General features: G+C 38.7%; 1 protein-coding gene across 3 annotated transcripts in view; it reads left to right on the top strand.

Annotated features, from left to right (window-relative positions):
- SLC4A4 (solute carrier family 4 member 4) overlaps positions 1-26,182 on the top strand; it is a 346,852-nt gene that overhangs the window by 177,555 nt on the left and 143,115 nt on the right. For all 3 annotated transcript variants that reach the window (XM_068542846.1, XM_068542845.1, XM_068542847.1), the window contains one exon: positions 24,967-25,043. In XM_068542846.1, coding sequence (XP_068398947.1) covers positions 24,967-25,043 — 77 coding nt within the window. The remainder of the gene's footprint in view (positions 1-24,966; positions 25,044-26,182) is intronic.

Below are 26,182 nucleotides of genomic sequence, written 5' to 3'. Positions count from 1 at the left end.
TGTCATGTTGCTTGCCTCTGTCTCCTTTCTGGTCTTACTCTCATTGCTTTTGTTCAGGTCCTTATTTCCTCTTGCTTGGCCTGTTATCTGGGGTCACTGCTTATAGCTGGGCACAGGCAGATGCATCCTATACTTTGCCTTCCAGTTAATCGTATAATTCCTGGCTGACATCCTCATGTGGAAATGGTCAGTGGCACCTCAGTGCATCTCAGGTCACATCCAAACCCCTGGTCCTGGCACTCAAGGCCCATTGCATAGTGACCTAAAGTTCAGAAAGCAGCATCTCATGCTGTTGTATTTCCCTTTATCGACACTACATTTCAGAAGCTACTTACCATTACTTGAAGCTGCTGAATATTTCCCTCTGTTAGTGTCTTTGCCCTGAACAGTCTCTCCACTTGAAATACTTTCCTTTCTCCTGAGACTTTCTGTCAAAATTCTGCCAGTTGTTCAAGGCCCACATTCTCCTTGAAACATTCCCAACTTGAGGTACTCTCTACTGACCTTGAATTCTGAAAGCACCTTTTTTTATGCCTCCTCCCATGACCTTTATCTCATTCTGCTTTGTGTTGTAGTGTGTGGGTACGTCCTATTCCCTCTACTAGCTATACCTTTCTTAAGCAGGACCCGTGTCGAATTGACTTAGGTATCCTCTATTGCAGGGATGGACAATTAAGGCCTATGTGACATACTGTCTGGTTTTGTAAGTAAAGTTTTATTAGAACACAACCATGCTCATTAGTTTATGTATTGGCTATGGCTGCTTTCATGCTACAGTGGTAGAGCTGAATAGTTGCAACAGAGAATGTATGGCCCACAAAGCCTGAAATATTTACTATCTGCCCATTTACAGAAAAAGTTTTCTGACCAATTACACTACAGAACTAGTTCTCAAAGTGGGGACTGGGGACCCCTGGGTATCCCTGAGACCCTTTCAAAGAGTTTGAAAGGTCTTAGGTTTTTCTTTATATCACTCAACCAAAACAGCATATCTCAACAGATTGAACATAGAAGCAGACACGAGAATCCAGGTGTATTTTCATTAAGCCATACATTCAAGAGATTTGTAAAAATGTGAAACAATGCCATTCTTTTTGCCAAATTTTTAGTTTTGGGAAATACAGTTATTTTTCATAAAATACATTGCTTATGTTAACATGCAATGGGTTTATTACGTTATTTTAAATTAATAAACAAATATTTTAAAACCTTTATTTTTAATTCCTAACGTGGTCTAAACCAGATAAACAAACACTCTTAATTTTTGGGTCTTCCTGACCTTTCTTCACTGCTTTCATGACAACTAGTAGTCAAGGTGGGCTGGATTTTGCTAACCCCAAACATCTCAGTTAACACCACAGAAGCTTCTATTAAACTACTACATGCTTAATGTGGAACTGTGAGAGCCATGCTCATCATCCTTATACAGGATCCAGGCAAACAGAAGCCTTATCTCAGTTCATGGTTCCACAATCACTGTAGCATGGGAAAGAGTTAAGGTGACTCCTGGGCTGCCTCAATGACTTGTGTCCAGCAATGACATGTTATTTTCACTCATATTTCATTCACCAAAGTGAGTCATATGCCCACACCTAACTTCAAAGAATTGTTATCCTACCATGTGCCCAGAAGGTAAAGATTCAGAGATATTTGGTGGACAGCACCAGTGGCTCCCACCCAGTTATAACGGAAATTGCAACCTTGACTTTGGAGTGTGCCCTTCTGGGCAATGCTGAGAACCATGTGAAGCTATGCAAGGCTGGTGTGCAGAAAATACTCTCCTCCTGCATACTTGTACAGATGGAAGAAGAGAGCTTTTCTCATAGTGAGGAAGGACTAGGGTTACCAGTTCAAGGTCTCCCAAAGAACTGCTGGGGCTGTGGTGTTATGGGAGACTTCTGAGATTAGACGGGATTAATTCGAAACTGATGGAGAGTCTTTCATGCAGATGTATAGTAAACCACTCTTATTAGACCAAACAATGTCTGGATTTAATTCTTGGAGACCACTGAAGATCTAACTATTTGAATTAGTGTGTCTGTCCACATGTGAGTGAGAGAGACTGAAGGAAAAGCAAATGTAATATTCTAGCTGCAGATATCAATTTCAAAGTTAATAATGAAATTTCTTCTTGGCAGCACGTAGTAGAATTTTACTTTGATGAAAATTACAGGCAGAATCTTCAGTAATAATGGTTTTTCTTTCTGTGGTAAACTGAATGTTCATGGTGTTTAGGGTTGTCCTGGTAATTCACATCCCAATTCTACTCCTCTTAATGCACTCCCCCCCTCAGGAGCCCCTCTTCCCTCCCTTGTCAGAGCAGAATCCCCGATCATCTTGTACTCCTTCGTGTCCTTCATCCTTCATCCCCTTCCTATTCATTCCTGCCTTTCCCTGACTCTCCATTACAACTGATTTACTTTGGAGCCTCATTATCTCTTGCGTGAACTATTTTAATATCCTCCTCCTTTCCTAGCCTTCATTCTTACCCCTTGAAGTCCATCTTTCACAACTGCCAGAAGGACTTAATCTAAGTCACAGATGCACACATATCACTCCCTCTGCTCAAAAAACTTTAGTGGCTACTCCCTATTTTTTGTACGCCCAAACCCAAGCGTCATAGCCTGGCTCATGTTGAGAAGGTCAAGCCCAAGTTCTCTAACCTGTGAGATGCTCCTTGACTTGGTCTCTGCTTAACTCTGTAATCATCTCTTGACATTTCCACTCTGGTACTACCAGCTCCAGTAATATTTGGATTCTCATATACTTAGATTGCATGCCTTTCAGTCTTTCTGTCCCTTATTCTTGCTGTTGCAGCTTCTCCCACTTTTCTAAATTTAATCTATCCTTGAAGCTCTTATTTCCTCCAGGAGACTCTTTTTCATTTCTCTCTTCTTCCTCCCTCCCACCAAGGTGCCCCTTCCTCATTTCTGCTCTCATACTCCCTGCCATTACTTTATCACCACACCGTAGTACAAATATGTTTCCTTCATGGTTGGCAAAGTGCTCAAAGAGCCTGAACCACATCCCATTCATCTTTCAATCCCCTCTGCCAGGCACAATGTTGCACACTTAGTAGAGGTTTAGTAAACGTTGGACTGGACTCCTTCATCCACCCGGCTCTTGCCATGGGTAAATTATTTGCGAACCATACACTGTCAGTCACACTTGTATCTCCTTTGTCCCCATTAGGTTGGTATGGACAGGATATGCTCTTAATCATCTTTAAGAGCTTAGTCGACCTGAAAACAAATAAGAAAGGAAATAGAATATGTAGCATCTACTTAACCAGAATGTGTAGTATCCATTTGCCTGAGATAAACTTTCTGAACAATAGGTAGTTCCATTTTTGTTTTTGACTGTTGGGTACTCTTCTCAAATATATCTACATTTCCTTATTTGTATGACTTAGTTTTCTTTGACTTTTTTTTTTTTTTTTCTTTTGGTGAGGGGTGCTGGTGGTGTGCAGGCTGTTTTTGGACCATAAATGGTGATTCTTCCTACCTAGACTGGGGTTCTTTTGGAGAAAACTGATTTGTTTCTTACTCAGGGGGCTAATGTAGTGCCTGACACACACTTTGTGAATGTTTGTTGATTAATTGAACACTTAACCTGAAAATGGGAGAAAAGATTGAAAAGAGAGGTAATGTGCAAACCTAGAGCAGGAATGATTGTTTTAAATTTGTCAGATCATAGTCTTCATATCATACCCAACTCACCAGCTTTACTGGCATGGGAAGCTCTGCTGCTTTTCTGTAGCTGCTGATAGTATTGATAGAATTTGAGAATTGGATTCCTTGGCCAGGGCATCCATTTCTTGCTGACTAGATCATTCTATCCATGGTTGAGATACCACTACCAAGGCAACTACGACTATTCCCAGCTGTCATTTATTTATTCAAGCAAGTGCTGTCCCAGTTAATCCCCACAAAACATTCTATGAAGTAAGCATCCCTGACTCTTGTTATAGATGAAATCGCTGAGGCTCAATGAGGTTAAGTAAATATGCTACCATAGTACTTTAGGGCTATTTGCAACTGTTGCAGCTCTCTCCCTTTTTTTTTTTTTAATTTTTATTTATTTATTTATTTATGGCTGTGTTGGGTCTTCGTTTCTGTGTGAGGGCTTTCTCCAGTTGCGGCAAGCGGGGGCCACTCTTCATCGCGGTGCGCGGGCCTCTCACTATCACGGCCTTTCTTGTTGCGGAGCACAGGCTCCAGACGCGCAGGCTCAGTAGTTGTGGCTCACGGGCCTAGTTGCTCCGCGGCATGTGGGATCTTCCGAGACCCCATGGGCTCGAACCCGTGTCCCCTGCATTGGCAGGCAGATTCTCAACCACTGTGCCACCAGGGAAGCCATGCAGCTCTCTTTTTTTTCTGGGCATATATGAATACTCTCTCTTTTTCTGGGCGTATGTGAATATTCTACTTCCTCACCCGCATGAAGTTAGGTGTGACCACAGGACTTGCTTTGGCCAATGAAACATAAGCAGAAGTGATGGGTATCATTCCCAGGGAAAGGTTTTAAGAGCCAGTACATATTTTACTAGTTTCTTTTCTCTCAAACCAGCAGTGTGTCTAGTGAGAGCTGCTGCATGCATTTAGGTCCTGGCCTAAGGACAGAGATGTAGAACCAAAACCCCAGCAAATCCATGTAGACATTATTATCATGAGGGAGAAATAAATCACTGTTGTTTTAAGCCATGAGAATCTGAGGTTGTTCTTTTGCTATAACCTTGCCTGTCTGTTGGGGAGTGTTAGAGGTCACACAGTAAGTGAAGGACCAGGGTTTGAACTCAGGTGTGTAGACTCCAGATGACATGGTTCCTTTTTATTTCCCTCTCTGCTTCTCATTCTTTCTGCCCTCAGGTCTCACTGCTTTTAGCCACAGGTAGTGCTGTTGTCTGCTAATGAGGTGTGGACACTGATGACTCGGTTTTGTTGTTTCAAATCAGAAAATGAAATTCCTGGTGATTCTCAATGAGAGGCAACAAGTCAGCGTTCAGAAGTGTAATTTTCTGGAATGGTTCTATTTTCTAAGGCCCATTCTTATCAACTCCAGGAAGCAGCTGGATCACACAGACTATTATGGGCCATGATCAGCTTTTGCTTCAGAAAGAGCCATACAGTATGATGGGTTCTGCAAGTAGTAACCATGGTTACAAATCAAAGAACAGTCTCGTTAGGTGCATGTAGTGGAGAGACTAATGTCAGCATCCTTTTTGAGGAGGAAGAACAGGATAAATTTAATTATAATGACAAAATTTTCCCTCAAAGAAGTCTTTTAAAAATCAATTCTTGTAGCATATTCTTTTTAGGAACTGCTGTAGATGTCACAGTTGAATCATTTCCCCAGTTTGCAAAGGACATCTTTGAATAATTTTTGTCTGTGTTTCTAGGGAAGTGCCTAGAGCCTATTTGGAAGTGGCATATCCTCTTAACCAGCTAGGGGCTTAGGCTGTGTAGGTTGTTATTATAATTTGTAATAATTTCCGTGATAGCTGTAACTACTGTCTTTGTAAGAATGATTATTATTACCTTGGATTGGAAGTATCCCTTCCCCTATAGTGGTGACAATTTCATTATATGAAGTCGCAGTGATAGAGTTTTGGTCTGTTACATTAATTTATTCAAATCATCAGTTCATTCATTCACTTAAAAAAGTTTAAGTACCACTCTTTGGCCAGCGCTCAGCTAGTCCTGGTAAAATACAGTGAACAAGGCAGACACCTACTTCAGAGACCTCCTAAGTAGACCTGCTTTTACCAAGGGGAGAGTGAGGTTGGTGATAAGCTGGTTCTCTTGAGCAGAGTGGGAAGTGCTTATAGAGAAGGGTGGGTCACATCTGAAGGCAGAGAATGAGAACCTAGAAACCATCTGGGATGTGATTAGATAGTGAGGGATGTGGCTTGGCCATCGGAGTGTGGATGAATGGAATCAGAGAAAGGGAACGTAGTTGGTTCATGAGAGTGGGCTTAATATAAACACACAGAGGAAAGTAGACTTTGCTCTGCTGCTTCAAAGAACAATCAGGCCCTATGGGTGAACATTGTAGGGAATAAGATATTGACTTGGACTCCTAAGGTTTTAGATAAGGATTTGAGTGTAATTTTTATTTTCATGATTCAAAGATTTATGAATTTCAATGATTTTTCAAAGGATCAGTGACTTGATCCAGGTTCAGGCCCTGTTGGCAAGGATAGAGTCCCATCCCTCTTGTATGAGGATGCAGGGTTTTCTCATCAACGGACCTTTGTTTACCAGCTTCTTGGGAGGGAATGAGGGCTGCAGGGACCAACTCCCCAGTGCTAGAGAATTGTAAAGGGTAAAGCAAGGGCTTCTATTATGAAAATCCTTAGTTAAGTCTGGGAACATATGAGAATGTACATTATTTCTAAGAAGTTCTGTGTATTTAAATGAAAGCCAGCTGTTTCTAAGCATGTATATGCTTTGGTTGGCACTCACTGTCTCTTGGTGCATCCAGATGCTACTACTTACCTGGGAAATTGAGGTGGTTTACTGCCTGTAAGAATGAGCTTAATTATAATACAATAGATCGCTTCATTAAGTGGCAAGTTTCCTGTCATCAAAAGTATGTAAACAGACATTGGGGGACTAGCTATGTCTGTTGTTATAAGAGAAAAACTGCTTGGGAGAGAAGTTGGTTAGCGCTCTTGGTGTCCTTTAACTCTGTGATTCTCTGAGCCACATCTCTAATAACATAGCCAGCCTTCCAGAGTATCTACCCTGTGGGGCGTTTGCACTTATTGTACCCTCTGTATTATCTTCCTGCAAGAGATGAGAAATTTCCAGTAGTACTGTACTGGAGTAATTTCTGAAGCTAACTTTTTGATACTGATTCAGGTTATTACTGATATGAGTTTTTTTCATCCTCTGCTTTTTCCCCTCTTCATCTTGATTCAGCAGAAAATGGATTTTCTAGAAAGTACCTTTGCCCACTGATTTAAGCAATCTTTAAACAGTATAACTAGACCCAGTGGAGTATTCTTAGAGTCTGCATCACTTTTTGTTATTGTTCAAGTGTTCATATATTTTACCCTGTCTCTTTTCCCATCCAATTCACCCCCCATTCCACTTCAGGAGGAAATAGAGAAAGGCATATATTGCCCTCAAATCAGAATGATAGGCGCTAGAATGAACTAAGACCACAGTGTTCTCAGAAAACATTCGTGATTACCTAAAGAACTTCCTGTCAGCACCATGGAACACACATAAGTAAGTTAGGTACATATTACATAGGTTTCTCAAGTAAATAATTACTAATGACCCTTGCACTCAGGGAGACATCTAACACTTTTGCAAGGAGCTGTCTAACTTTGGTTTGCCTGAAGTCACTGCATACCCTCTGTGTGACGAGTAACACCTATATTTGGGCCTCAATCCTCATTTCTTGAATCAGCTCAGATGATTTTAACCCCCAGCTACGATCTTTAGAGCTGGAAAATTACGAATGATAAGATCCTACCCTGCAATTTGTAGTTCACAGTTTTCTGAGGATCTTGAATTCAAAGGGGATTTATGCATGTGACTATAGCCCAAAAGGAAAGAGAAGAAACTAACATTTATTGAACATCTCTGCAGGACACTTGCTCATGTGTTTCCTTGCTTAATCCTTACAGCAATTCTATAAGCGATTATTATTCTATTTTATAATCTTTTCTTACTCAAGCTGTGTCTTCTTTCCATGATATTATGCTGACATAAGTTATCTCTTGGGTTCCTTTTATATTTTTCCTTATGGACCCATTAGGTTCATCTGAGAGAGGTGAGGTGTGAGTTACCACCCTGTACACCCCACCCACCAGTCAGAATAATCATGGCCGAGGCAGTTGGTGTTAAGCAAATCTGTGTCATGGATTTACAGACTCTCACCCTTGGGATTTCTTAAAACAAGATGACTAGATGAGATTTAGGAGTGAGACACTATCAACTCGGAACTGTAAACATTCAGTTCAACTTGAGGTGTCCAATAAGAAGGAAATCCTGAGCCCATCTTAGTTCTGACCAGAATTCCCCAGAGTAACCCTACGATTACTTGAGGCCCCATCATTTGAAACCTAGATGTCACTTTGGCTGAATTGTATACTAAACCTCTCCAAGGCAGAGAAAGTGAGTATATGAGCCAGTGCACACTGGGAAAGGTGATATATCTGTTACTGGTCCAAGCTAATACTGCGTGGTGCACGACAGACCAATAAATTGAGAGACAAGGTATTGGGGCAAGGAATAGCACCTTTATTCAGCAATCCAGCAGACCAAGAAGATGGCAGACTAGTGTTCCAAAGAACCATCTTACCCGAATTAGAATTCAGGCTTCTTTTATGTTAAAAGGGAAGGTGGGGGGGGAGTGGGGGGGGGGGTGACTGGATTTTTCAGACCTCTTGGTGCTGGCCAGACCCTGGAGCGGATGTGATCATCTTTTGTTCTTACAGCTGCCCACGTAGGGTCTGGTTACCGTCCCTGTAAACCTTCAACAAGACAAATGTTATTTTCTGTTCTGCAACTTTTTACCTCTATATGAATGAAAAGTGTTATGCTTTTGAAGGTCCAGCCTGGGAGGCAGAGACTTGACCTTGCTATTATGTATATTTCAGGCTATAGGTAACATTCTTTTACTGTTTGACTAGACAAAAGTGCAGAGCCAGCATGACTAAGCACAAGCAACAGAGCACAAAGGTTAGAGCTAAAGCAATAGATCCAGTATGGAGTCAGGTTTGTTCTTCTCTGTTACACACCGTGCCTTTGCTCTCACTCAGACACTCAAATGTGTAGAGTGTTCAGGGCCACATATGTGATGGGGCATGATGGGCCCCAGAGGTCCTTGTTCCCTTCTTTCCTAGAGGCTGTTCTCTGAGCTGTGGGTGACCTGTGACCACCGATTGCCCAATGTGTATCAGCTAATTGGATGTGCATCAGCAAGGCCATGAGGAGTTACTGTACCAGGAAGTTAATTGAATGGCTTTTCTCCAGGTCACATTTTGTGAGCGCGAATCAGGAGCAGTTAGGAGGGGCTGCATTTGTAGCTGGAGGCCCAGAGAATGTGTCTATTACTCTTTTAAAGTTTTATATCTGTATCTATGTCTATATATAATACTAATAAACTATATCTGTATCAACATTGATATCAACATTCATATCCATATATTTATTTGGCTGCAGATGCAGGACTATGTTAAATAGCTTGCTTTTCTGCACATACTGTTTTTTCCCCTGCATAGACTTTTTGATATAAGGGTTTTTGTGACTAAAGCTATTGAAATGAATCTTTGATAATCAGACAGAGCCTTCAGGAAGATTTTCCTCGCCATCATTTTAAAAAAAATAGTGTAAATATTATTTCATGGAGCATGTTAAAACTACTCAAAAATTGATTTTAAACTCTAAAAAATCTTGATCTCCATGTTTTTATTAAAACTTTGATTTAATTAAAACTCCCAAGATTGTTAACTAGTCAGTAATGTTTCAACTTAATCTCAGGTACTTCAAAATAATAAAAGTAGATTTAATTAACATTATCATATGATAAATAGACATATGTATTATGTTTTTTACTAAAGTGCTGTGTGCAAATGATTATGAAATTGAAGAGCACAGAGGACTTCTGATGAAAAACAAACTCCTTTGCTTCATCTTCCTTGTTCCCAGACCTGCCCTTGTAGCAGTCACTTTTAACCCTTTAAGTTGTTTCTATTTTTTTCTTTTAGTTTTGTCATGGTTCTCTTCATATAATTAGCTTATTTTGCTTTTTCTGATTTATCAGTCTTAGATGTTTCCTATTAATTTTTTCTTTGCTAGAAAACATTTTACTTATTTTCTACAAACATTTTTCCTTCCTCCAAATACATTTGTGTCATTATTCTTAGTTCCATTATTAATTACATTTGCAATTTTAGGTAATAAATCTAAGTTTTATTTCTTTTTGTAGCAAGTATGGACAGAATCTTTTGACTTCTTACCTTGTCAGAAAAGGATATTGGCTTCCCTACCCTTCCTTGGCCCTCTCCTCACCAATTTTACTTTCAGATTTCTGTCACTGGTACTTCTGTTTATTGTAAATATTGGTTAGATTTACATCCTAGATGTATTTACATCCTAGATGTATTTATCTAGAAATACATTCTGTGCTTTATCAGTTGAATCTAAAGTCAGAAGTTCATAAATAATATTTATATTATTATGACAATATGAAAATAGTTTAAAGCTATATCATGGGTTATAATTACACTTTCTGTCTTGTACAGTTTTTTTTTTTTTAACCTGGAGTTTTAAATTGCATTTTTTTTTTCAGATTACCTATTGTTACTGTATTCCCAAGCTCTTTCAATAACTCAAGGACACTAATAAACCCTGTAGATACTTCCTTCTCGCAGGTCCCTCCCTCCTTGCTGTCTCCTCTCTACCCTTCATTACCCTCCTGCTCCATAAGACACCATTGCCCCCAGACCTGCACAGCTGCTATTCTGGCATTTACTTTCATTGCTCTCCTGAGTTGGAGACCATGTATCTCTTTTTCTTAGTTTATTTTTTTCATTTTGCCAAATCGCATTTCAAGTGACTTTGTATGAAAGGACATATAAAGGTTCACATTTTTTAGGGTTTTTTTTTTGGCTGAAAGTTTCCTTATTTTTTCACACTTGATTGATAGTTGGGATGAGTATAGTTAATGTAGGTTGAAAATAATTTTTCTTCCAGAACTTTGAAAGCATAATTCCATTCTCTTCTTCTATTTTGTGTTGTTTAAGAGAATTCCAAAGGGCAATTCTTATTGCTTTTCTCTCTAGATAGGAAATTTTAGGGTAGTCTTTTCATTCTTGGTGTTGTGAAGTTTTGTAATGATTCATTTACATACAGGGCTGGATTCTGTGAGTATGTGGTTTGTTTATTTTTTCCCTAGGGACCCTTGTGATTTGAAGAAATATGTCCTTTATTTAGTTCTAGGATATTCTATTTAATAATATTCTGTTTTTCATTTTCCTTGTTCTGGCTTAGTAGAACTCTTTTTTTCTTTTTTTTAATAGAAGTTGTATTTTATTTATTTATTTATTTATTTTTAACCCCACGTTTGTTTATTTTTATTTATTTATTTATTTGGCTGTGTTGGGTCTTCGTTTCTGTGCCAGGGCTTTCTCTAGTTGCGGCAAGCGGGGGCCACTCTTCATCGCAGTGCACAGGCCGCTCACTATCGCGACCTCTCTTGTTGCGGAGCACAGGCTCCAGACACGCAGGCTCAGTAGTTGTGGCTCACGGGCCTAGTGGCTCCGCAGCATGTGGGATCTTCCCAGACCAGGGCTTGAACCCGTGTCCCCTGCATTAGCAGGCAGATTCTCAACCACTGTGCCACCAGGGAAGTCCAGTAGAACTCTTAATAGTCCTCCTAATTGGCCTTCGTGGATTGATCCTCTGTACCTCTGATCTTTTATCTCATATTTTTTGGATCTTTTTCCCCTCGACCATTACTTTTTTTGGAAGATTTGCTTGATTTTATTTTCTAACCCATATATATATACATATGTTGCAATCATATATAGTCTTCAAAAGTATAACTCTAAAGCATTTTCCTTGTTCTGTTTTTCTTAACATCCTATCCATGTTTTATGGATATAATATCTTCTCAAATCTCTCACAAACCAGTAAGAATTTTTATTTAAATGTTCTAAATTGTAATTCTTTTATTGAAGTTGTGGTGTTTTGGTTTTGTGTGGATGTGTGTGTTTTAGTCTTGGGCTTCCTCTCTTAAATGTCTGATGATTCTCAATTGTCCATTTGTATTTAAGCAAGAGGATTTGTTTTAGAGTGAGCAGGAAATGTCATCCTGAGGTGTCCCCTAAATTCTAGAATTCAGAAGACTTTGCTGTGAGGTGCAAACTCCTGCACTGATTGCCTGGTCTTTTCTGAATCTCTCTGCAGCAGAGAGCCCTGTGGTGCCTCAGCTGCTGGGTGTGCTGCCCACTGGGGTCGTAGTAAACTTTTGGAGTATTGACTTTCCAAGAACTCATCCCTTTCCGCTTTCATCTTACTTGGGCCTCCATTGTACTTGGTCTCTTCCAGTGTGACACTTCTTCAGGGTTTTGCATGGAAGATCCCTTTTTTGACTCCATGCCTTTCTGTGTGTATTTTACACTGCCATTTCTATATAGTGCAAATAGTTATCAGGGTCTAATACTCTTATCTGTTCTTTTTCTTCTAGAAAGTTTTTGAAGTCTCTTGTCTCTGTTGTTCTTCTACCAGTTCTTTTAATTGATATGGTTTTATACTTTTTGGTTTTCACTACTTTTTAACCTATTATTTTAAAAGTATCTAGGAAGGGAGAGGGATAAACTCATTTGCCAAGTTATATACTTAGTTGAATTGGTAGCCTTCTTAAATTGTTTTAAATTTAGACACTTCATCAATTCAGAGAATTTCTCCATTAATCTGACTTAGTGAAATTTTACTATATCTTGGATCAGGTATTAACATATAGATTCAAGAGAGTAGGCCCAAATTAGGAAATCAGACCCTGGTACATGTGCTTGGAATGATGTGGCTGTGGGGACCTATTGAAATTCCTCAACTTGGCCTAAGGGCATTTAGTAAAATCACTTTGGTTCAATGCCTTTTTGGAATGAAGGCAGTGAGGTGTTTGTTTCGTTCTGTCATAATCTTCCGTCGGTCTTTCTCACTTACCCTTTTACTAACGAGCATAGTCTTGCGATGGCATTGTTCTTTTCTTTTACTATTTTCATGAGATAAGGTCACAAATTATTTTATATACTTCCACCTGTATTCTTTAGACAGAATAACTTTTGGTTCATAGTATTATATTGTGCGTGTGTGCGTGCACACATGCACAGGTGACACACAATTACAAATACTGTATATGATCACAAGGACCACAGATTCCCTGAAGTCCTTTATGGGGACTTTCCTATTTTAGTAAATTTTCTAGTCCTTGTTTGTTTCTGAACGTTTTTCCTCAGCTGAGTAGAGATTTTAGAAATGTTTGTATGTGTATGTGTGTGTTGTGTGTGCACAGAAAGGGAATGAAATGCCTTTAAAAAATTAAACTACTATTTTAGATCATAATAAAAATTAAATATCATGTGCAATATTATTAGAATGGGAGTCACGAGGGTTAGAGCATTTTGCTTTTGCTGGTTGCAATTTAAAAAGACTTATAAGAGATGAATGTTGCGTATTTGACATTGAGATGTTTAAGCCCTGACATTGAATCTTGGGAAAAGTCCACAGAGTAGTTCAGAAAATTCAAAAACAGGAGAGAATAGGATCAAGGAACTTGAGGATGGGTAGATTACAAAGGGACACGTGGACAGCAGAGGTCTCAAAATAATAGAGAATGGTCTTTAAAAAAGAGAATAGTCTTTGTGTTTGCTCTGCTCTGGTCTGGCCTCTGCACACTTCCAGCTCTCTCTATAAGGATGTCTTCTCCATCATCCTTACCCCGTACATAAGGGATGACTTCAGCTTTTGACTAGAGCTTGACTCACCTACTTTGATAGTTATCTGGATCTTCTGATGTCTTCTTCCTCTCTCCAAATTTGCTTTACTTTCCAAGCTGATCACTTTCTTTGAGTTATTTCTGTTCCCCCAGACTTTTCTCTTCCCAAGCCTCTCCTTTCCTTTCAGTGAGGTCCTGACACCTTCTGTTATTTCTCCTCTCATTCTCATCTGATTCTTCTTGCACATGGGGTTTCCTATTCTCCCTTTCATTGCTTCTTACCTCTGTTCCCACTGCTGACTGACTGACAGGCTGTTAGCCAGTTTGGCAGGGCCTTTCCATTCTGTTAGTTCTGGGCCAGCTACAAACTTCTTCCTTATTTACTCTAAGGCTTTCCAAGTCTAAAGTTTCTTGGAGTGTGCACACAGCATCTCCCTCCATAGGAAATAGAGTTTGAACAGTAGTGTTTATAGTAGTAACTCCAAATGCAAGTAAAATGATACCCAGTTGCTATTATTCATTCATTCACAAATATTTATTAAGTGCCGCTAGTGCCAAGCTCTGAGGCTATAACTGTGAACAAGACAAACCAAGGGCCTTGGCTCTGGACTCTTGGAGTTTATATTATATTAAATCATGAACAAACAAACAGCAGAAATCCTCTAAATAAAACAAAATAATTAAAAACTGTGCAAGCAAAAATATCCAAACTGATTTTCTGTTAGTTATGAAATTCTTTCGAAGAGCTCTTTCTGGTAATATTTTAAACTTTCCTTAGTCTAATATTTATATTTTAAATATTTCCGTATTTTATTTGGAGGTGGGCAATGACAATAGGTTGGAGGTCTTGATGACGTGCTTATTTTTTTATTATTTTTGGTGGGGACAGCTCTTGATGGTCTGTTGCTATGGAAGACTAGGAAACTGATCTGACAAAACCCAAGCTTATCCCAGCCCTTCCTTCTAGACTTTCTCAGTCAAACTCATTGTGAGTATCCCAAGTGATTGTTCTCCCTGTCCCATTATATTCCTGTTTTTTGTGGTTGAAATTGGAAGAAATTGCAATTGGAGTACCTTGAAAGGTAGAAAATTAATATGGAAATAATGGAGAATTGGATGTATGTACATTGTGGAATTTTACAGACACCTTGGCTATGACTATGAATTAGGACATTCAGAAGCATGTGGCATTATTGCTTTTATAATTACTTTGCTATTGCTTTTAGCATCCTTTCTTCTTTGTCACAGAGCTGTGGTTTGGGGCTACTATTTAATCACTCTGGCAAGCAGAGTAGCTGAGTTCAATCTTTTTCTCCTTTTCTTTATGAAAATGTAAAAGTAAAGATATGCAAACTCCATCTTTGGGAACAGCTAAATTGGAAACCAAGAACATTTCTGCCTTAAACATCCTTGGTGGTTTTATATTGCATGTAATTGGCATGGAAATAGAATATATTCTTTGTGGTTATACACTATATTTTCTCTTCATTAGAAATGATGATGTTTGTATGTTTATTTATGTAAATAACATAGAGAGATTCCCCCCCCCACCCCAGAGGCAGTGGGATTGGTATTATGAGATACAGATTTAAATTACACTTTTACCACTTGCTGTGTGATCATGAACTTAACCTCCTTGAAGTTCATTTTATGTATAAAGTGGTAATAATAATACTAATCTCAAAGTGTTTATATGAGGATTAAGTAAGATAATGTAAGTTAAAGTAGTTATACTCAAAAAGATGAGTTGACCCTTAATCTTAGGTATACATGTTTTCTAGTAGATTTGTTATCTCAACAAAGGGGAGAAAAGATTATCAATGAGTCAGTGGGGGTACAGAGAATATATTCTATAGGCTCATTATAAGGGTATGAGATGGGGGGTCAGTTTATGTGTCATTGCATGGCATACATGTTTACATTTTTACCCAATATGTACACATACAAGTATCATCACCTTTCTATGCTGTACATTCTCCTCACTCCTTTTTATTGTATATAATAGATGCAATTGCAAAGGACTTTATGAATTGCTACATGTGTGCTAAAGAATAACAATGATTTTCAAACTTAGTACAGAATGCAATTAATGTTTATAGAAGACAGTGTGTACCTGCCAAGTGGGTACTTTGAAAATGAAATTGTTTTTCATTGTGTGAAACTGCTTGAAAATTTACTTCTCCAAATCTTTCTTTTTCTTATGGCCAAAATACAGTGATATGGAAATTAATTATGATGATACACTTGAGGCTGCTTCTTCTTCATTTTCTTCTTTTTATAAAAATAAAATTTAAAGAAGCAAAGTTTTGAGATTGGTTCAAAATGGTGGAGTAGAAGGACGTGCTCTCATTCCCTCTTACGAGAGCACTGGAATCACAACTAACTGCTGAACAGTCATCGACAGGAAGACACTGGAACTCACCAAAAAAGATACCCCATATCCAAAGACAAAGGAGAAGCCACAATGAGATGATAGGAGGGGCGCAATCACAATAAAATCAAATCCCATAACTGCTGAGTGGGTGACTCACAAACTGGAGAACACTTATACCACAGAAGTCCACCCACTGGAGTGAAGGTTCTGAACCCCACGTCAGGCTTCCCAACCTGGGGGTCTGGCAACGGGAGGAGGAATTCCCAGAGAATCAGATTTTGAAGGCTAGCAGGATTTGATTGCAGGACTTTGACAGGACTAGGGGAAACAGAGACTCCACTCTTGGAGGGCACACACAAAGTAGTGTGTGCATCAGGACCAAGGGGAAGGAGCAGTGATCCCATAGGAGACTGAACCAGACCTACCTGCTAGTGTTGGAGGGTCTCCTGCAGAGGCAGGGGGTGGCTGTGTCTCACCGTGAGGACAAGGACACTGGCAGCAGAAGTTCTGGGAAGTACTCCTTGGCGTGAGCCCTCCCAGAGTCCACCATTAGCGCCACCAAAGAGCCCAGGTAGGCTCCAGTGTTGGGTCACCTCAGGCCAAACAACCAACAGGGAGGGAACCCAGCCCCATCCATCAGCAGACAAGCAGATTAAAGTTTTACTGAGCTCTGCTTACCAGAGCAACACCCAGCTCTACCCACCACCAGTCCCTCCCATCAGGAAACTTGCACAAGCCTCTTCGATAGCCTCATCCACCAGAGGGCAGACAGCAGAAGCAAGAACAACAATCCTGCAGCCTGTGGAACAAAAACCACATTCACAGAAAGATAGACAAGATGAAAAGGCAGAGGGCTATGTACCAGATGAAGGAACAAGGTAAAACCCCAGAAAAACAACTAAATGAAGTGGAGATAGGAAACTGTCCAGAAAAAGAACTCAGAATAATGATAGTGAAGATGATCCCGAACCTCGGAAAAAGAATGGAGGCAAAGATTGAGAAGATGCAAGAAATGATTAACAAAGACCTAGAAGAATTAAAGAACAAACAAACAGAGATGACCGATACAATAACTGAAATGAAAACTACACTAGAAGCAATCAATAGCAGAATAACTGAGGCAGAAGAACAGATAAGTGACCTGGAAGACAGAATGGTGGAATTCACTGCTGCGGAACAGACTAAAGAAAAAAGAATGAAAAGAAATGAAGACAGCCTAAGAGACCTCTGGGACAACATTAAATGCAACAACATTCGCATTATAGGGGTCGCAGAAGGAGAAGAGAGAGAGAAAGGACCTGAGAAAATATTTGAAGAGATTCTAGTTGAAAACTGCCGTAACATGGGAAAGGAAATAGCCACCCAAGTCCAGGAAGCACAGAGAGTCCCATACAGGATAAACCCAAGGAGAAACACGCCGAGATACATAGTAACCAAATTGGCAAAAATCAAAGAAAAAGAAAAATTATTGAAAGCAACAAGGGAAAAACGACAAATAACATACAAAGGACCTTTCATAAGGTTAACAGCTGATTTCTCAGCAGAAACTCTACAAGCCAGAAGGGAGTGGCATGACATATTTAAAGTGATGAAAGGGAAGAACCTACAACCAAGATTACTCTACCCAGCAAGGATCTCATTCAGATTTGATGGAGAAATCAAAAGCTTTACAGACAAGCAAAAGCTAAGAGAATTCAGCACCACCAAACCAGCTCTACAACAAATGCTAAAGGAACTTCTCTAAGTGGAAAACACAAGAGAAGAAAAGGACCTACAAAAACAAACCCAAAACAATTAAGAAAATGGTCATAGGAACATACATATTGATAATTACCGTAAATGTGAATGGATTAAATGCTCCAACCAAAAGACACAGGCTCGCTGAATGGATACAAAAACAGGACCCATATATATGCTGTCTACAAGAGACCCACTTCAGACCTAGGGACACATACAAACTGAAAGTGAGGGGATGGAAAAAGATATTCCATGCAAATGGAAATCAAAAGAAAGCTGGAATAACAATACTCATATCAGATAAAATAGACTTTAAAAATAAAGAATGTTACAAGAGACAAGGAAGGACACTACATAATGGTCAAGGGATCAATCCAAGAAGAAGATATAACAATTATAAATGTATATGCACCCAACATAGGAGCACCTCAATACATAAAGCAACTGCTAACAGCTCTAAAAGAGGAAATCGACAGTAACACAATAATAGTGTGGGACTTTAACACCTCACTTATACCAATAGACAGATCATCCAAACAGAAAATTAATAAGGAAACACAAGCTTTAAATGACACAATAGATCAGAGAGATTTAATTAATATTAATAGGACATTCCATCCAAAAACAGCAGATTACACTTTCTTCTCAAGTGCACATGGAACATTCTCCAGGATAGATCACATCTTGGGTCACAAATCAAGCCTCAGTAAATTTAAGAAAATTGAAATCATATCAAGCATCTTTTCTGACCACAACACTTTGCGATTAGAAATGAATTACAGGGAAAAAAACGTAAAAAACACAAACACATGGAGACTAAACAATACGTTACTAAATAACCAAGAGATCACTGAAGAAATCAAAGAGGAAGTCAAAAAATACCTAGAGGCAAATGACAATGAAAACTCGATGATCCAAAACCTGTGGGATGCAGCAAAAGCAGTTCTAAGAGGGAAGTTTATAGCAATACAATCCTACCTCAAGAAACAACAAACAGCTCAAATAAACAATCTAACCTTACACCTAAAGGAACTAGAGAAAGAAGAACAAACAAAACCCAAAGTTAGTAGAAGGAAAGAAATCATAAAGATCAGAGCAGAAATAAATGAAATAGAAACAAAGAAAACAGGAGCAAAGATCAGTAAAACTAAAAGCTGGTTCTTTGAGAAGATAAGCAAAGTTGATAAACCATTAGCCAGACTCATCAAGAAAAAGAGGGAGAGGACTCAAATCAATAAAATTAGAAATGAAAAAGGAGAAGTTACAACAGACACTGCAGAAATACAAAGCTTCCTAAGAGACTACTACAGGCAACTCTATGCCAATAAAATGGACAACCTGGAAGAGATGGACAAATTCTTAGAAAGGTATAACCATCCAAGACTGAACCAGGAAGAAATAGAAAATATGAACAGACCAATCACAAGTACTGAAATTGAAACTGTGATTAAAAATCTTCCAGCAAACAAAAGTCCAGGACCAGATGGCTTCACAGGTGAATTCTATCAAACATTTAGAGAAGAGCTAACACCCATCCTTCTCAAACTCTTCCAAAAATTTGCAGAGGAAGGAACACTGCCAAACTCATTCTATGAGGCCACCATCACCCTGATACCAAAACCAGACAAAGATACTACAAAAAAAGCAAATTACAAACCAGTATCACTCATGAATATAGATGTAAAAATCCTCTACAAAACACTAGCAAACAGAATCCAATAACACATTAAAAGGATCATACACCATGATCAAGTGGGATTTATCCCAGGGATGCAAGGATTCTTCAGTATACACAAATCAATCAATGTGATACACCATGTTAACAAATTAAAGAATAAAAACCATATGATCGTCTCAATAGATGCAGAAAAAGCTTTTGACAAAACTCAACACCCATTCATGATAAAAACTCTCCAGAAAGTGGGCATAGGGGGAACCTACCTCAACATAATAAAGACCATATACGACAAACCCACAGCAAACATCATTCTCAATGGTGAAAAACTGAAAGCATTTCCTCTAAGATCAGGAGCGAGACAAGAATGTCCACTCTCACCACTATTATTCAACATAGTTTTGGAAGTCCTAGCCACGGCAATCAGAGAAGAAAAAGAAATAAAAGGAATACAAATTGGAAAAGAAGAAGTAAAACTGTCACTGTTTGCAGATGACATGATACTATACATAGAGAATCCTAAAGATGCCACCAGAAAACTAGAGCTAATCAATGAATTTGGTAAAGTTGCAGGATACAAAATTAATGCACAGAAATCTCTTGCATTCCTATACACTAATGATGAAAAATCTGAAAGAGAAATTGTGGAAATACTCCCATTTACCATTGCAACAAAAAGAATAATATACCTAGGAATAAACCTACCTAGGGAGACAAAAGACCTGTATGCAGAAAACTCTAAAACACTCATGAAAGAAATTAAAGATGATACAAACAGATGGAGAGATAGATATACCATGTTCTTGGCTTGGAAGAATTAATATTGTGAAAATGACTATACTACCCAAAGCAATCTACAGATTCAATGCAATCCCTATCAAATTACCAATGGCATTTTTTACAGAACTAGAACAAATCATCTTAAAATTTGTATGGAGACACGAAAAGACCCCGAATAGCCAAAGCGGTCTTGAGGGAAAAAAAACGGAGCTGGAAGAATCAGGCTCCCTGACTTCAGGCTATCGTACAAAGCTACAGTAATCAAGACAACATGGTACTGGCACAGAAACAGAAATATAGATCAATGGAACAGGATAGAAAGCCCAGAGATAAACCCATGCACCTATGGTCAACTAATCTATGACAAAGGAGGCAAGGATATACAATGGAGAAAAGACAGTCTCTTCAATAAGTGGTGCTGGGAAAACTGGACAGCTACATGTAAAAGAATGAAATTAGAACACTCTCTAACACCATACCCAAAAATAAACTCAAAATGGATTAGAAACCTAAATGTAAGACCAGACAGTATAAAACTCTTAGAGGAAAACGTAGGAAGAGCACTCTTTGACATAAATCACAGCAAGATCTTTTTGGATCCATCTCCTAGAGTGATGGAAATAAAAAGAAAAATAAACAAATGGGACTTAATGAAACTTAAAAGCTTTTGCACAGCAAAGGAAACTACAAACAAGATGAAAAGACAACCCTCAGAATGGGAGAAAATATTTACAAATGAATCAAGGGACAAGGGATTAATCTCCAAAATATATAAACAGCTCATGCAGCTCAATATTAGAAAAACAAACAACCCAATCCAGAAATGGGCAGAAGACCTAAATAGACATTTCTCCAAAGAAGACATACAGATGGCCAAGAAGCACATGAAAAGCTGCTCAAGATCGCTAATTATTAGAGAAATGCAAATCAAAACTGCAATAGGTATCACCTCACACCAGTTAGAATGGACATCATCAGAAAATCTGCGAACAACAAGTGCTGGAGAGGGTGTGGAGAAAAGGGAACCCTCTTGCACTGTTGGTGGGAATGTCAATTGATGCAGCCACTATGGAGAACAGTATGGAGGTTCCTTAAAAAACTAAAAATAGAATTACCATATGACCCAGCAATCCCACTACTGGGCATATACCCAGAGAAAACCATAACTCAAAAAGACACATGCACCCCAATGTTCGTTGCAGCACTATTTACAATAGCCAGGACATGGAAGCAACCTAAATGCCCATCGACAAATGAATGGGTAAAGAAGGTGTGGTACATATATACAATGGAATATTACTCAGCCATAAAGAGGAACGAAATTGCGTCATTTGTAGAGATGTGGATGGATCTAGAGACTGTCATTCAGAGTGAAGTAAATCAGAAAGAGAAAACAAATATCGTATATTAACGCATATTTGTGGAACCTAGAAAAATGATATAGATGAACCAGTTTACAGGGCAGAAAGTGAGACACAGATGTAGAGAACAAACGTATGGACACCAAGGGGGGAAAGCGGCGGGGGGATGGGTGTGGTGGTGTGATGAATTGGGTAATTGGGATTGACATGTATACACTGATGTGTATGAAATGGATGACTAATAAGAACCTGCTGCATAAAAAAATAAAATAAAATTCAAAAATAATAAGTAAGTAAATAAATAAATAAACAAAGTTCCTTTGAACCGAGACCAGTTATGAGATGTTCATTTACACTGGATATTAGATAGAAAAGGCCTATTAGTGGTAGCTTTGAGTAGGTGAATCATCACTTGCACAATAAGTGGCATGCTTTGGGGTAGGCTTGTATATCACCTTTTTGTCACAAGGTGACATTTGCCTCTGCTACCCCCCACTCACTCAAGATTGCAGTATAATGAGTTCACATTATAGGCCAAAACTCTAGAAAGCACTGACTTATCCTGACAATGTGTCTTGTTGAGTGTTAGGTGCAAAATATCCACAGTAGAACATTGTTAGGGTCCTGTTGTGTAAGTTTCCCAGGTTTGCTAAAGTGCCACACGGAAATTTCTGATTCCCAGATATAATCTGGTTTGTAATCTCTTGTCCTTGTCTTCTTTGATTTGGGTGATATGTTTCTGGAAAAGGCTGATTAAACAGTGAGTTCTGTTAACAAAGTTATTTATTTATTTGTGTAAGCGAGGATTTAGAGGAAGGGCCATGTATGATCTTTTTTTGTGTGTTTATGTGGCAAGGATGCCAACTTAATGATTTGCTTGAGATATGATAGTTTGGAGCAGTGGCTTGGAGGAGGGCAAGGTTATCAGAGCTACCTCTCTTGGCTCCGTCAAGTTATATGTTTCTTTCAATTCAGTTCTGACCAGGACACAGCCTCCGGTTAAGATAACTGATTTATTTAGAGCAGTGGTTCTCCAACTTTAGCTTGCTTCAAAATCATTTCAAAGGTTTGTTAAAACCCACATTGCTAGACCCCTTACCCAGAGTTTGATATAGTTGGTCTGGGGTGAGTTCCAAGAATTTACATTTCTAACACGTGCTCAGGTGACGCTGATACTGCTGGTCTGGGAACCACACTTTGGCAACCACTGGTTTAGAACATAGGGAAGCTTTTGTCCCTGGTTCAGGGTGTTGCAGGGTAGGGGTGGAGAGTTTGATAGGGAGGGAGATGGGAAAAGATGCAGGAATGCTAATCATCTTGCTTAAGGTTTACCTAAAAGTGTTGACTTCTGAATTCTTTCAGTGTAGTGCAAAGTTAAACATCAGTGAAGCTGTTAATATTACTTTTATTAATGAGAATCAGATAAGGTTGGGAGGAACAATAGATGTGATTGTTTCTTAACTTTGGCCTCCTCTTCCCCATCTGGTTCCTGCATCTTCCTTATCCCTGTGCCTCCCCACTCCCCCATAGAGTACAAATATAGATAGCCATCCTATAACTGTCTTTCAGAAATGAGAGAAATGAGACAGTATATGAGGTTTCTTGGAAAAGTTGTGACATTAGTTAGGATTACCATTATAGTGGAAACTTTATTCATTTGGCTTCTACTTATTCATATTTTGCAGCAGTTAGGACAGTGCTTGAGTTGAAATGTACCTTCGTAGTATTTATAAAGAATTTCCAAAGCAAATCAGTGAGTTTAGAATATTGCCCAAGAAATTTAAATTACTTAATGAAAAATTGATTTCAAATTCATTTCACTATTGCTGCTTATGTACAGTTGATTTAATAATTAGAAATCAATCTCATCTATTCATTTACATAAGTTGCTTTTAACTTATGATTAAGGATTGCTAAGACTTCATTGCACTAAGAATATCTAGTTCAGATTTCTCATGCAGGTAGAATTTTCACCCATTTAGTCCAAAAGACTAGTTTTATTTTCTAATGTAAAGTATAAAATTGTATGTACTCATCATTTCCTTAGTTTCAAGCCCAGCATTATTTGGAGGCATTCTTGTTTGGGCCTGGTGTCTTTTGTATTGAGTGGACACTAGAAACCTAGTACGCGGTTCAGAGAAGAAAATGTGGCTTTCAAAGAGCTTCTTTTAATTTTGCTTATAAAGCAGTTTTTCACATGTTACTTTCCTTTGAAAAATACCCTGTGCTCAAATTTTCCTAGAATAAAACATCCTACCAGGTAAAGTGTTTAAGAGATCTAGGCCATGCTTACTCAATGAAATGCAGCAGAGTGGAAAATATCCTGTTTTGCCAACTCAAGAAAATTGATCTAGTAGTTAAAGACAATTATATTATTTAAAGAGCTGCTGTTATATAGACGTTAAATTATTAGGGGGTAGATTTGAGTCTTTTGTAAAATTATGTGTAGAAGGTTTGGTCTGAAGGAATGGAAATCTGTAATCTAAAGAATTATGTGGAAGTAAATGTGAAGCTGTGTTCGAACCTTGATGCTTGTTTTTCAACCCTTGTCCTCTTGGTGTGAAGACCAGCCTGAGTCAGATCGCAGGGGATTAAATGGTGAACCCATTACTCAGCACCCTGCAGGGGGGAGCTAAACACCCTGGCTTTGAAGAATTACTCTTTTGCTTAGTAAGCCTGGAAATTTCAGGTTCAACTGCAGAATGAAAGCTCAGTATTTTGTTGATTAACCAGTCTTATTTGAAAATGGTCTATCCCTCTTCTAGATGTCCCTCCTCTCTGTTCTCATATAACCATGTCTGAAGTCACTGGCTGGATTGCCAATGGATTTTACCTACAGCAGCTTTACAGCCAGGGAGCTTGGTTCCCATGGAGTATTCCTGATGAAATCCATCGCTTGACTTGAATAAGAAGTTTGGCGTGTTAAGGGGAAGAAGGGGTACACTTATTTTAGTCTGGCAAATGGGAATGCAGGAAATAAGGGGAGCTGTGATAACACTGCTTTGAGGCAAAGAATGGGGATTCTGGATCAGATGCCCACTACAGAGAAATATTCTTGATCAAAGTGTTAGGCAGAGAATGGAGGGCAGATGGCTTTTTGGGTTGATCAGAGCAAGTGGTGCCCTAGGAAGGACTGCAGAGGCTCAGGGAGAGGAGGTCCAGGCCTTTTCTTTCCCTGGCACTGGCTCTACTGAGATGAGGAAAAAGCCCATCTCTATAGGCAATAGAAATAGGTAGATTAGGATGTGTGTAAAGGGCTGTAACAAAAGGCAAACCAAAAACAGGAGTGAGTTTATTTTTATGCTTATTGTTTTACACATTTCTTTGAAAGTTTAACTTATCTTGAAATGGAGCCAGAAGACTTAAAGAAAGTATTTGGGATTTTATACATTTTTCATTTCACCATGTTAGTGCTCTAAACTAACTTTTCAACTCTGGAAACCTGTTCAGGAGAATCCTAATGTAGCTTAATCATCATCACCATTCCCATCGTCATCTACTAGTGGTCATGAAGTGTACAGCCAAACGCTTTGTGTTTTTGACAAGAAGTCTTTAATTAGGGTTCACTTCTGTTTTTCCAGGTAGCCCAGCCATGACCCACAGGAATCTGACTTCTTCCAGTCTGAATGACATCTCTGATAAACCAGAGAAGGACCAGGTAAGCAAAGAATTCCTGCTTCTTTGAAATGTAAGGCTAAATGTATATCTAGAAGATGCTGGGAAAAGATTAGAAATGGTGGTCCTCTAACTTAAAATGAACCAATATGTGTAGTTTGTTTGTTTTTTTTTTTTTTTTTTCACTTTCTCCGAGGAAAGGGGAAAGCAGTGTGTGAAGGGATTTGAAGTTCAGAAGATAAGAGTCTCCACTCCAGCTCTTATAGATGAATTCACTTGGGCAGTTTAAATCTTGGAGCTACAGTTCTCTTCGCTTTAAAATAGTAATACTAATTCCTACCTCAAGTTTATTGTGATGGTTAAATAAGATGATTTGTGAAAAAAACTGGTTTGGTAAACTGTAAAGGGCTAGGAAATGCTGGCAGTTGTTAACTTTGAGGGGATATTTCAGGCAAAGGTAATGACAGTCTTGTTAGCTGTATGTTTGTCTGTTAAAACATATAGTAAGTAACCTATTTGAAATGAAAAGTAATTAGGTTTTGAATCTCGATTTGCTTTCTTTTAAAAAGAATATGGTAGAAACTGGGCCATTTTCCTAGTTGGGTGGGTATCTGGGCTTGAAACTAGTAGAAAATGGTGACTGGGTGTAATTTTGCACTTTACATTAAAAAAATGAAATGAGTTATTTGGACTAATTGGTTGAAAATTCTACCTGAATAAAGAAATCTGAATTATATATTCCTAAGACAGTGAAGCCTTGTTTACAACAATGTTCTTCTTTAACCGACAGAGGTGTTTTAGACCTTGGTGAATTCTCAAAAGTGCAGGAAAGGTGAAATTATGTTCTTTCTTGTGAAATGGCTTTTGGATTCTTTCTTCCTTCTCCTTCTAAACAACAGCACCCTAGTAGGGCCTTCATGATCTCAGAACAGATTGCTAGCAAAGCCTTGGGAATTAATCCTGTCCCCATTTTCTCCCAATTCAATACACTTTTCATATTACTGCTCTTATATTTCTCCCCTGGATCAAAAGCTTATAATGGCTTATATCAAGATAAGTTCAGAATATCCCGACTTTTAAGATTCTCTGAAATCTGGTGTGATCTTTCTCGTTGTAACTTACATGTGTTTCCCAGAATAGAGACTCTGCTTTGGTTTGGCTTAATTACCTCCGCCTCTGCAC

This window comes from Eschrichtius robustus, chromosome 4 (genome assembly GCF_028021215.1).
Source record: "Eschrichtius robustus isolate mEscRob2 chromosome 4, mEscRob2.pri, whole genome shotgun sequence".
In the NCBI taxonomy this organism is placed as follows: domain Eukaryota; kingdom Metazoa; phylum Chordata; class Mammalia; order Artiodactyla; family Eschrichtiidae; genus Eschrichtius; species Eschrichtius robustus.
Note: the sequence above shows the minus strand (reverse complement) of the source record. Positions and strands in the feature narration are given on the sequence as shown.